The sequence below is a fragment of the Eutrigla gurnardus genome, assembly GCF_963514095.1.
Source record: "Eutrigla gurnardus genome assembly, chromosome: 16".
In the NCBI taxonomy this organism is placed as follows: Eukaryota; Metazoa; Chordata; class Actinopteri; order Perciformes; family Triglidae; genus Eutrigla; species Eutrigla gurnardus.
Genome location: NC_139927.1, coordinates 3,008,580 through 3,021,904, shown reverse-complemented (window position 1 = coordinate 3,021,904; position 13,325 = coordinate 3,008,580). Strand labels below are relative to the sequence as shown.

General features: G+C 46.5%; 2 protein-coding genes across 2 annotated transcripts; both read right to left on the bottom strand.

Annotated features, from left to right (window-relative positions):
• Window positions 1–4,059: 4,059 nt before the first annotated feature.
• Window positions 4,060–10,372, bottom strand: smpdl3a (sphingomyelin phosphodiesterase acid like 3A). Its single transcript, XM_084030594.1, has 8 exons — window positions 10,207–10,372; window positions 9,406–9,619; window positions 7,791–7,935; window positions 7,615–7,711; window positions 6,529–6,692; window positions 6,214–6,394; window positions 5,771–5,895; window positions 4,060–4,970 (listed from the first exon to the last, which is right to left on the bottom strand). Exons 1-8 carry the CDS (start codon window positions 10,301–10,303, stop codon window positions 4,632–4,634), a joined length of 1,362 nt encoding a protein of 453 aa, XP_083886720.1. The 5' UTR covers window positions 10,304–10,372; the 3' UTR covers window positions 4,060–4,631.
• Window positions 10,373–10,856: 484 nt separating this feature from the next.
• Window positions 10,857–12,834, bottom strand: LOC311026889 (fatty acid-binding protein, brain). Its single transcript, XM_084030605.1, has 4 exons — window positions 12,677–12,834; window positions 12,382–12,554; window positions 12,068–12,169; window positions 10,857–11,091 (listed from the first exon to the last, which is right to left on the bottom strand). Exons 1-4 carry the CDS (start codon window positions 12,747–12,749, stop codon window positions 11,041–11,043), a joined length of 399 nt encoding a protein of 132 aa, XP_083886731.1. The 5' UTR covers window positions 12,750–12,834; the 3' UTR covers window positions 10,857–11,040.
• Window positions 12,835–13,325: the final 491 nt, after the last annotated feature.

Here is a 13,325-nt window from a genome sequence, read left to right as displayed (position 1 = left end):
CTTTTTCTTTGCCTTCCTTAGATCTTTTAATGAGATCAGCAGCGCCGTGATTAGCAGGTTATTCTCATGATGCAGCAGCACGAGGACGGCTTTTATTATTATTATTTTTGTAAATGCAAGAAGGAAACTGTTAAATGCAAAAAAACCCCAACCTGTATAGTCCCAATAAATTCACCTGGAAGTTAAAATGGTGCTGTAATTGAAACCGTTACATACACATACATCCATGCCTATGGTAACGGCAACTCAGCAACAAAAAACACACTAATCACTTTTAGTCCGATCCAGACCAGACGAGGGCTGGTTGAGGATTAGCCAGTCCAGAAGGACGAGGTCTGCTGAGCTCGCATGTGAGGTGAAAAGATGCTGAAAAAACCCCCCAAAAACCCTTGACCTTGTGTGCAGGTGACTAAACCGCCAGGGGGCATTTCAGGTTTCCATGGTGACCGTGAAGCCATGCAGTGCAAAACTTTTTACCAACATTTCCGAATGGCCAGCAGGGGGCGACTCCTCTGGCGACGGGTGGATATGACGAACATAAAGTGGCAGAGCGGCATCCTTACTGGATCTGGATCCATGTAGATTCTGGTGCGCCCCGATCAGCACCCTTATTGGATCTGGATCCATGTGGATTCTGTTGTGAAGCTGCGAAGTTAGCTTCATAATTCAAGCTTAACTTTACAGTTAAGTGTTAAAGTCATCTTAGTAGCTAACTAGCATTGGTAGCGTGGTAGCGACCTGTCAATCAGCAGGTAAGCCCCGCCCCCCTAAAGCATCCCCTGCTTTCTGGTCTGGTGGACTCTAAATGGACCATAATGTACTAAATGAACATCATGCTGGATTGAAGAAGACTTGAAACTAGAGATTGAGACCATAAACTCATGTTTACAATGTTTACTGAGATAATACATCAAGAGAGAAGTAGGACCATTTTCTCATAGACTTCTATACAACCAGAGAGGAGTCGCCCCCTGGTGGCCAGCAGAGAGAAGTAGGACCATTTTCTCATAGACTTCTATACAACCAGAGAGGAGTCGCCCCCTGGTGGCCAGCAGAGAGAAGTAGGACCATTTTCTCATAGACTTCTATACAACCAGAGAGGAGTCGCCCCCTGGTGGCCAGCAGAGAGAAGTAGGACCATTTTCTCATAGACTTCTATACAACCAGAGAGGAGTCGCCCCCTGGTGGCCAGCAGAGAAGTAGGACCATTTTCTCATAGACTTCTATACAACCAGAGAGGAGTCGCCCCCTGGTGGCCAGCAGAGAGAAGTAGGACCATTTTCTCATAGACTTCTATACAACCAGAGAGGAGTCGCCCCCTGGTGGCCAGCAGAGAAGTAGGACCATTTTCTCATAGACTTCTATACAACCAGAGAGGAGTCGCCCCCTGGTGGCCAGCAGAGAGAAGTAGGACCATTTTCTCATAGACTTCTATACAACCAGAGAGGAGTCGCCCCCTGGTGGCCAGCAGAGAGAAGTAGGACCATTTTCTCATAGACTTCTATACAACCAGAGAGGAGTCGCCCCCTGGTGGCCAGCAGAGAGAAGTAGGACCATTTTCTCATAGACTTCTATACAACCAGAGAGGAGTCGCCCCCTGGTGGCCAGCAGAGAAGTAGGACCATTTTCTCATAGACTTCTATACAACCAGAGAGGAGTCGCCCCCTGGTGGCCAGCAGAGAGAAGTAGGACCATTTTCTCATAGACTTCTATACAACCAGAGAGGAGTCGCCCCCTGGTGGCCAGCAGAGAAGTAGGACCATTTTCTCATAGACTTCTATACAACCAGAGAGGAGTCGCCCCCTGGTGGCCAGCAGAGAGAAGTAGGACCATTTTCTCATAGACTTCTATACAACCAGAGAGGAGTCGCGCCCTGGTGGCCAGCAGAGAGAAGTAGGACCATTTTCTCATAGACTTCTATACAACCAGAGAGGAGTCGCCCCCTGGTGGCCAGCAGGGAGAAGTAGGACCATTTTCTCATAGACTTCTATACAACCAGAGAGGAGTCGCCCCCTGGTGGCCAGCAGAGAGAAGTAGGACCATTTTCTCATAGACTTCTATACAACCAGAGAGGAGTCGCCCCCTGGTGGCCAGCAGGGAGAAGTAGGACCATATTCTCATAGACTTCTATACAACCAGAGAGGAGTCGCACCCTGGTGGCCAGCAGAGAGAAGTAGGACCATTTTCTCATAGACTTCTATACAACCAGAGAGGAGTCGCCCCCTGGTGGCCAGCAGGGAGAAGTAGGACCATTTTCTCATAGACTTCTATACAACCAGAGAGGAGTCTCCTGATACTGACCGGTTTTAACCTGAAACCCATGAATGCTCAGCTGGCTGTTCAGGAGCAGAAAGAGTAGTAATGCTCCTCCGTCTAGGTCAAAGGTCATTAGAGGTCGTACTTTAACTTTAATTGCAACGTTTAGTCACCGTGACATTCTGGCCGGGTGGAGTTCACCTCTTTTATGAAGACTAAATGAATGTGAAGACACGGGAGACACTTCATGAATATTAAACATTCATATCATACAAACCTCCTCTGCCACACACACACACACACACACACACACACACACACACACACACACACACACACACACACACACACACACACACAGAGAGAGAGAGAGATTCCAGCTCCCCAGGAGAGGGCAGTTGGATGGCTATACTGTCCTGACAGTAATCCTCAGATTAACTGGTTGTGGGGCACCAACCAGTCAGACACCAGTCAGACAGACGGCCAGTCAGACAGACAGACAGACAGACAGACAGACAGACAGACAGACAGATGAGTATAAGTACTTGAGTCCAGTACTTTTGTTTTACTCGTCCCTGTAACAGACAGAAGAAGTATTTGTATATCTGTGTGTTCATACGTCTCGGTCTACGACGGCAGATGTAAAAGCGGTCGTTATTTGAATGGAGTTTGGTTGAAAAGCCCAGAATCACTTGGATGGATCGTGGCAGCGGTTAAACAACAGCTGACAGTGACTTCAGAGGACTGGGAGCTCTACTGGCGTTACCCTGGCGACGGAGTCCTCTCCATCGCCATGCTCACCGACTCACCGACTCCGTCTCCACGGCAACGTCCTGTCAGGCAGCGAGGAGCCGAGGGAGGCCAGGCTCAGACGTACAGGGAATAATAAAAAGGGAGGAACGGGGGCACATGAACGGACGGGGAACTCTGAAAAACAAAAACATTCAGTGATATTAGACGCAACAAGTGTCGTTACACTTCAGGAAGAAAAAGACTTTTCATGTCGTGTAAATGCTTTAAATGTTATCTAACTTTGGACGGTGTTGTCCTCCGGCACATGGGGGTCTAAAGTACGGCGGCGTGTCAGGGCCGAGAGAGGGGGGCAATATTCAGAGAGAAAAGTCCTACATTTGTGAGTTTATTGCTAACAAACGGCATCTATGCTAGCTAACTTCCGATGAATGTACGTTAATGTTTGTAATGAATCATCCCAACGTGTGACATCACCTCGTTAAGGTTCTTAGGGTGATGATGTTGATGCTTATTGTTGCTTTTATTCATATGAGGACAAACTGTCATCTTATGGGTGTTTATTGATCGGGGAGGTTGGGCTAACATGCTAGCGGTAGCTTCCACTTGTTGTCATAGCAACAGCAAACATCCAGTGTTAGCAGAACCAAGCAACTTGTTTATATCGGCTATATATATTTATAAATTCATTTCCTTTTGTGGAAATGTTTTTTTCCTGCATCTTGCGACCCCTAAAATGTATTCTGCCTCATTTTTCTCCACAAGCTTGTATTGCAGCGAGTCCTTCTATTGGATCATTCCGACCACAGAAAAACCTTTTGTACGACTTGGGTTTGATGCATCAACATTTGGGGAGGGAGGCGACGGGACAAAGGAGCTGGGAGGGTGAAGAGGGAGGAGGAGGAGGAGGAGAGCTGGATGCTGAGAAACGAGGAGAAGAATGAGATCGGGGCGGTGGGTGAAACTGAAGTGAGGGTCAGATGAGGTCAACCGGAGCTTCGCCTCCTCGCCTGCTGGACTTCAAGTAAGCGACTCTGCAGGTAAACCACCCGGTGGAGGAAAGATCTTTATTTAGTAGAAAAATAAACATTAAAATCAACAGTTTGTGTCTTAGTCACAGCTTTGAATATATGCATTTCCTGCTGAGCAACACAAAAAAAAATTAAAATTGATTTCGTGAAGAAAACCCCGTCTCCGGTCTCCTGGGTGAAAGTCCTATGTCGTTCGACCTGCCCACCATAGGAGCCAGAAACACACCACTCATCAATGTCACGCATCCACCCAGGCGGCCAATCAAATCGAGCGAGAGGCGGGATTTACTACTCAACCACTTCCTGGCTCTCTTTGCTGCCGGAGTAAGGATGAGAATTCTGTTTTTTAAGGCCGATTAAGTATATATTATTGCTTCCTGTGACTGAACGATGTTGAATGCTCTTCATGATAACTCATGACCACAAAGACGTTTGGCAGTCATAATTAGATAATCCTGAGATTAGAGGGGATTCAGGGACTAAACCAAACCCTCATGAAGTCAACGATACTCCTGAGTAGCAGACGGGTCGGAGGAGGGTTTGTCTTTTTGCTTGGAGACAACAGAAATCATCAGGATGTCTATATTTCCTGAACTAAACGAGACCCTGGTGTTCGATGACAACTGCTCCCGTCTCCCCCGCCGCCAGACACTTGGAGTAGGACAGGCGGTCCAGGTAGAGCACGGCACACACCTGGGCCAGCTTGCAGGCGCCCTCGCAGGTGAGGCTGCGGTCGTAGGCGACCATGAAGTGAGTGAAATAGGTGCGGAAGGCTCCGGTGGGCGGCAGCCTGAAGCTCAGGCCCAGCTGGAGCAGGCTCTGTGGCTGCAGGTCAGTCAGTCCAAAAGCCTCCGTCATGATATATTCAAGCCTCCAGTCAGATCTTTGTTTCTCGTTGGCTTCCGTCAGATTCAAATAGTACTGCCAGATATCCTTCAGAGAGGGGGAGGGAGGGAGGGAGGGAGGGAGGGAGGGAGGGAGGCGAGAAAAAGTCTTTGAGTCTTTTTGAAAGCAAGAAACAAATGTTTTTGTGTTCTGATTGACAGCGTGATTAATCATCAATAAAAAGGACTTCTTTCTTCTGTCTTTGATTAAAAATAAAAACAATCACAGGTTTTTCAGTGCAGCACGTTTTCAGTTTGGGTTTTGCTTCCAAACTCCAGCATCGGCCTTTTCAAACTTTTCTACTAAAAGGTTCATACGGTTTATTGTGAAATAAAAAACTCACTCAAGGCTTAACAAAGTTCTACTTTCGGTTGCCATGACAACGCGTTCAAGATTACCATGACCTGGAACCTTCTATTTTATTGTTTCATTAGTTTACTATGTCTTGATTGTTCTTTTATTAATGCAATTTTTGTTGTTCCTCATATTTAATGTATATATTACATAATATATATATATATATTAAAAACAAAAAAACTATAATAATAATAATAATAATAATAATAATATATTAGAGATTTCTGTAAAAGAAAAATCTCCTTCAAACAACTGTTTTTACTCACGTTTCTTGACAAACACTACATTTTACCAGATTACATTTGAACACATCGTGATGAAGTTAGAAGTCACCTGTTTACCCCGGTGATCATTTTTACTGAATAGAGATCATTGACCGCATCGTTAAGTAACTCCCGTTAATGTTGGCTGTTAAACAAGTCCCGCCCACTTCTTGACATCATGACTCCGGTGCTGTCCGGCCCCCGCAGACCCAATAAGAAGCTTCTTACCAGCACAGTGTAGTCCTGGGGCTTGTACAAGTACATGCGGACGGCCGGGTTGTTGGAGTACGGCTCTGAAACGTGTTTGATGGGCGTGACGGCCGGAGACACAAACAGAGAATTCACCGGGTTCCCTGCAGAACCACAGACTCAATCATAAATGTGGACTGAGAGACTCATGGAGGGAAGATCCAAAATAATGTTTAAATCTGAATCATGACTTCCATTTGTGTTGCTCTGTGTTTTAGTAATGACATAATTAACCTACTATTATCTGTATTTAATGTATTTTTCATCATCAAAACCATCAGACTCACCATACGGTTCTCCTCTTCAACAGAATAAATACCATAAGAGGCCATTTGTAGATAAATTGGATGTACTTTTGGAAGCTTTGTGAAAAATCAAATCCACACTCAAACCCAACGTGAATAAAAGGAGAGATGTTTGACCTTGTTTGTCCAACAGCACCATGATGCTGTCGCGGTGGGTGTGGCCGTAGAAATGTCCCGCTATAACGTGGCTGTACTCCCTGAAGATGGCGACCAGCCGCTCGTTGTGGCGCTCCCTGACCGCCGTGGTGTTCCTGGCGTAGGGCAGGTAGCCCACCGGCACGTGGGCGATGACGTACACCTGGAGGGAGGGGCGAAGGTACGGAAGTCAAAAATGGAGGAAATCATTTTTAGGTTCATATGGGGATTTTCGCTGCAGTACCACGACTGGCCACTGGGCAGAAAATCACACCCAGTTGATATTATACACCGTGCCTTCTCCAGAGTCTGAGCTGCTCGCTCCAGGGTTTTCTCCAGCCACTCAAACTGTCCGGCGGGGTCCGACATGTTCCTCGTGGCTTCGTTGGGGCCGTAGTAGAGGATCGTGTTCAGACTAAGAACCCGCAAACCGGGCTTCACCAGCTGGGAGTAGAACCCACCTGCAGGAACAGAACCAAGCCGTTAGCAGCAGCGTTAGCATCGCATCCCGCGGCTTGGTTTGGATCACTGAGCATGCTCACATTAGCACACTTACAGGCTAGATGTAATGAATATTAGTGTAGACATTTACTTACCCATAGTTTGAAAATCGATTAATCTTTTAAGTCATTTATCAGGTAAAAATACCAAATAGCTCATTCTTACATGTGAGGGTTTGCTGCTTTTTCCTGTTATTGTTGTTTTCAGACATTTTATAGACTAAGTCACATGTTCAATGTTTTCAGGCCAAGGACTGGGAGGGACCTCCAAGACCTATAGAGACCCGGTGGAGGGACCTCCAAGGCCTATAGACCAGGTGGAGGGACCCCCAAGGCCTCTAGAGACCCGGTGGAGGGACCTCCAAGACCTATAGAGACCCGTTGGAAGGACCCCCAAGGCCTATAGAGACCAGGTGGAGGGACCTCCAAGACCTATAGAGACCCGGTGGAGGGACCTCCAAGACCTATAGAGACCCGTTGGAAGGACCCCCAAGGCCTATAGAGACCCGGTGGAGGGACCTCCAAGACCTATAGAGACCCGGTGGAGGGACCCCCAAGGCCTATAGAGACCCGGTGGAGGGACCTCCAAGACCTATAGAGACCCGGTGGAGGGACCTCCAAGGCCTCTAGAGACCAGGTGGAGGGACCTCCAAGGCCTATAGACCAGGTGGAGGGACCCCCAAGGCCTATAGAGACCTGGTGGAGGGACCCCCAAGGCCTCTAGAGACCAGGTGGAGGGACCTCCAAGGCCTATAGACCAGGTGGAGGGACCCCCAAGGCCTATAGAGACCCGGTGGAGGGACCTCCAAGGCCTCTAGAGACCAGGTGGAGGGAAAGCTGCGTACCTGCGAGGATGTGAGGGAAACATCTTCATCACCGTTACCTTGTGAGAGCGTGAGCAGAGCGTCGGCCTCCAGCCAGGGCTTCCACAGCCGAGCGGCGGCTTCGTACACGGCGTTGGTGGAGGTCGGCATCTGGTCCTGAAAGCAACGACGACGCCGACATCACACGCCTGCAGTTAATAACGCCTTTCTGAAATGACCTGGAGTGGAGAGTTACCTGCGGCCAGTAGTCGTGGTTACCCAGCGCCGGGTAGACCGCCAGGTCAGGGAAGTGCTGTCTGATGGTCTGGGTCATGTTACTGATCACCTGGATCACCGTGTCCGTGGAGAGCTGGTCTGCAGGGACGTGAGGTGGACTGTCTCTGGGAGACGGGGAGGAAACGGAGGTCCACCATCATTAACACGGCACTCGTTTTCTGAATTTATTAGATTGTATTGATTGTTTCATTAAAATCATTGATCTGGTGATGAATCATTTCAATGTGGGGGTTATATGTGTAATAATGACAACAACAACAAACTGTACGATGTGCCAACGAGCATTTCAAGGTTAGCCAAACTCACTTGTAAGAGAAACTGAAGAATTTTAATTTCACGTATTTATCGCTGGTTTTGGCTAACATTTCACGTGCTCACTTTGGATATGATATCATTAAGTTGTCAAAATGATCCCCGTCGTGTTATTATGAGTGTAGAAACAAGACTTCAGCTGTAATTAACAGAAGTTAAGCTTTAAAGAATGAGGAAGTGTGAGAGATTGAGCAACTTTTGCAAAACGTGCATGCAATCACAGCGAACACAAAACGTCCTGCAGCTGCTTTTCACACTGAAAAAAGGACAATGAAGCAGAAATTAAAATGTGAAGTTCACAGTATGTCCTGTTTCTTGGCTCGGCGGAGCTGCACGATACTGCAGAAATATCATGCATTCTCCTGGACAATGATTTCCTCTTTAAGTGAAAGCTCGGCTCCAAAGCTTCATAACAATAGAATAAAGCAAAAAGAAACCTGCTTGCACAGTAACTTACATCTTGGAAAAAGACTCTGTGGGGGGAGGATTACGTGGCGAGGCGTTCTCTTAAGCATGCTTAATAAGCCTATGAATTCCTGGCTTAGCCGATCAGCTGCTGATTAATAGCGAGCTGTATGGAGGCGCTGCTGCTCCGACTCCGTTCCTACGACATCATCACAGCGTGGGGAACATTAGTTCCCTCGACAGAACGCAGAGCGGCTCTTTAAGATCCTTGTCATGGCGTGTCCTCGACCGCCTTTAAATCCTGGAAACCTGGCCGAGAACTCAACCATGCAGAGAACTGAGAGAATTAAATACACTTTCAGCAGCGTTTAACCACCAGGTTGTGAGTTTAGATCAGGTTGTGCTCAGCGATTACAGCAGATACTGGATTTGAGGAAGCTGCTATATGAAAAGTTAGAGGCTCATTAAAGCTACATCATATATGCTCAAATTGTCCCTCCATCCCGACAGCAGCACACGAGAGAGATAATCTGGTTCCTCTGCCTCCTTTTAAAGCTCCAGGCGGCATTTTACAAGACGCACTCCAAGAAAAACAACCAATCAGAGCGCTCGAACGGAGCGAGGGCCTTCACAGAAGGCTTCCTCAATCTTCCAAGTCCAAAAACCTCAAAGTGGTTTCACATGACAGCAGAGAACACACACACACCCTCAGATGAGTGGAAGAGCAGGATATGAAACTACAGCAAAACCACAGAGACTTTCTATGAGCTGGTTAGTCGACATATCGGACTGAGTCAGCACTATCGGGTCCCCAAAGAAGAAGAAGAAGAAGCAGATCCCTGCACCGGTGTACCGACCCGGTCCACACGATGAAGTCCTGCGGCTGCGTGAGCGGCGCCATGTGAGCGAAGGCCGACTGGATGAGGCGGTAGGGGGAGTCGCACAGGAAGTCGCCGTACAGGCCGGCGTGGCTGGCGGCGGCTCCTTTGGAGGAGTAGCACACCTTGGTGGGGTCCGGGGTCAGGTGGTAGGAGGGGTCCAGGTGGAGGTCAGTGATGTGCCAGAACCTGCCTGGACGGACAGTGAAGAAGAAAGGGTGAAAAACCTGCAATATAGTTTAGTGCATATAAATCACATAACTAGTTATTTCTAAACAAGTAAGGTTTAAAAATGTGTCACAACAATTTAATCATGTATATAATAATACAAATAATAAAATGTAAAAATGTTTTGCTTATTTTATGTGATACAAAAGGAAATCCAAACCTGTTGTTTATGTCTGTGTATTTAATCTCGTGTCTTATATGTTCATGTGAGGAGAGTAAGATTCTCTGTGGACACCAAACTCCGTTTATAAAGACGTCAATTTATACGTTTTTCATCGTCGGCAGACAAGATGTCACGTTCACGGCGAGATTTAACACGTCACATTATCCCACAGTGTATGAGGGGGAATTCGGCGTGCATAACATCCACCCTGCATTCACGTTTATCAGAAAATATCCACTTTTTTGTCGCTGAATCACAACAATCGCTACACGTTTCCTATTGTTCGGCGCTGCTCAGTGACGCCTAGACAGACCGAGCCACGGCGTTGATTCACCCTGTGACCGACAGAAAATACACTTCCACGTCTCCTCAGCGGGAGGTCCACTCACCTGTGCCCGGCAGGTAGCTGCTCCCGGCGGGCGCAGCCGCCAGCGGAGTCGCTCCGCACAGCAGCAGCAACACAACAACAACACACGACACACACATGTTCAGCGTGTTGCACCAAACACACCGCTGGAGGTAAACTGTAGTAGCGTCACACGGATGCTCATTATCCCGCTGTGATAAACAGGAAGTAGCCTGCAGTGGTCATGTGACTTCTGGAGCTCAGGGGGCGGGGCTTAAACAGGCTGCAGCTGATCGATAAACTGGTGGGATTTAAAGTACTTTCATTTCACTCCATGATTGAATGTAAAGTATTTTATTTTATAGTTTATGTGATAAACAAGTACAGCCTCCACTTTGACCAATGACTACAGTAAAATGCTGCTTAGATGTTGTTGAAAGGGAAATTATAATGATTGGTCTTCTTTAAAAATAAAACAACAAATACTGCAGCTTCATTCCAGGAAATAGTCTGGGATTATACTGTGGGTGGATTTTCAGTTACTGACTGTGAAACCAAACTTTATAAACTTTATTCTCTCGTCGACAATATTAAATGATGTCATCATTACAACACAATATCAACACATGAGACAAGAGACGAAGATTTAGTCGCTGTGTTTGTTTTATTTCATGTTTCACACAGGGTTACAAAGAAGATCCAATCCGTCACGACAGAAATGTTTTCATATATATATATAAAAAAAAGAATCCTTACAAAACAGGTGCAGCCTGCAGGCCGCGTTCATGCGGCGGCGGATGGAGTGCAAAGACAAGCATACAGTCAATAATTAGAATAAATCAACACTTCTGGGGTCGGGATGCGTCAGGCGGAGCGCTCATGCCTTCTCGTAGCTACGCACCGCATGGATGTCTTCAAAGGTCAGGTTCTGCAGGGAGGGGGGAGGGGGACAGTTACCATGACAACAGCTGAAAGATCCCAAATCCACCATTTCACCAACAGCGACTCTAGTGAGCCAGCTAGTAACTTAAATGTATTCAATACAAAACAAGTTAACAAGACCACGTGTGTATTGTGACTTTATTTTTTTTAATACTTATTCATTTGCTATACGACATGTGACACAAAAGGCCCCTCTAACTTTGACTTTGTGGTGCTTTTGCCTGTTTTTGTTGATTATTTGTGTCTTTTTGTGGTCACCGTGTAAATTTGCATCCACTTATTGGCATTTTTTGTCTTTTCTTAGTCGTTTTACATCTATTTATTGTGATTTTGTGTCTTTTTTTAGTCATTTCGCATCTATTTATTGTGACTTTGTGTCTTTTTTTAGTTGTTTTGCATCTATTTATTGTGACTTTGTGTCTTTTTTTAGTTGTTTTGCATCTATTTATTGTGATTTTGTGTCTTTTTTGTTATTTTGCATCTATTTATTGTCATTTTGTGTCTCTTAATGGTCATTGTGTGTCTCTCTGCGACCATGTTTCTCCTATTTGTAGTCGTTTTTTCTTTCTTTCTTTCTTTGTGGTCATTTTGAGTATCTTTCTGGTCGGTTGAAGGTGGAGGTCATGGGGAGGCTCCTCCCCCTGTGGGCGTATTCAGTATTCAATCCATGACTGGATCTGTTTTTTTTTTTTTTTATACCTTCAAGGAGCCCAAAGAGACAACCTGCACTCAAACTACTCGACACAGAGAGCAGTTGAACTGATAGAAACTTCTGTTTCGTTTCTGTTCAGTGCTTCATATTGATCTCCAGAAATATCACAAATTCTATGAATCAATTTTTATTCTAATATGCACCATAAGATTTCCAGATTCTACCGTTGGTATCCTCCTCATCATTGTGTGTGTGTGTGGTGTGTGTGTGTGCGTGTGTGTGTGTGTGATCCGGGTCCTGGTGGTCTTACCATGACCATCTTGCCGTCCTTGATTTCTCTGGCGAACTTGGTCTCTTTGCCGTCCCACTTCTGGACGTGGACCAACTTGTCCCCCTCCATGGTCACCGTGGACTGGAAGACAAAAGAGAAGTTCTTTTAGGAAGTTTCTGCCTATTTTCTGCTCTGCCGACTCCAAGTTTGACCCGGAGAAAAGACCTGCTATCGGTGCACAGCAGTGAATAGAAATCTTTGGCTTTTATCATTAAGGATTACTTGAATTTAAACCCAGCTGAACAACGTCCACGTATTTTCTCTTTTTCTGGAGAAGATGTTTGTTGACTTACTTTGCAGCTCCTGTCATCAGCGGTGGTTTCCTCAAACTCCTCCCCCAGCTTGAAGGAGATCTCTGTGTTCTTGAAGGTGCTCTGGGTGCGGACCACCACCTTGTCACCCTCCTGGCTGATGATCACAGTCGGCTTGGTGACGTTGCCGACCTGCCGGGTGGCGAAGCCCACACCTGGGTCACAGTGGGGGGAGGGGGATGTGAGTGACCATTAACAGCCAGTCTCATCCTCTCAACCTGTATCCGCTGCATCTGTTCAGTGAATTAAATGAAAAGATACTAAAACTTTTACTCACCGAGTGCTTTCATGTACTCATCGAAATTCTCACTGTCGACCAGCTTCCAAGTGGCACAGAAGGCGTCGACCATGGTGAAGGTTTTCAGGGAAGCAGAGTAAATCTCCAAACACGAGTGAGGCGAGCTGCAGCTTTTGCAAGTGTCCCCCTCTGGAGTTATCACTCCACTCCTTATTATTATGCATGCCGGTGGGTGGCGCCAAGCGTCTCATTGGCTCAGGAGATTTTCTCTGAGATGTGATTGGGTATTTAAATTGGGTCACGGTCTTAGAGAGACCCTTAGACAAACAAAAAAAGCCAAATTAGCCCATTTGTATGCCTAATGATGCAATTACTCTCATCCGTGGGTTCATTTGGAGATAACGTGTCTCAAAGAAATACACATTTTAGCAATTAAAGGTTTGTTGGAGGAACTTAGAGAACAGAGAGTCGGAGGTGAATGACACAGTTCGGGATCTTTAGGATAGAATCCATATTAATGTGTGAATCCCCCGCCGCCTTGTGTTTTAGGACAGACCTTCCTGTGTGTGGAATGTGCCATGTCCTACTGTAGGGGAGCCAGTGAAGCAGAATCAGTGTGTTTGACAGCCCTTTGTCCTTAACTGCATTAACAACCCCCCCCCCCCCCCCCCCCCCCCCCCCACAAAAC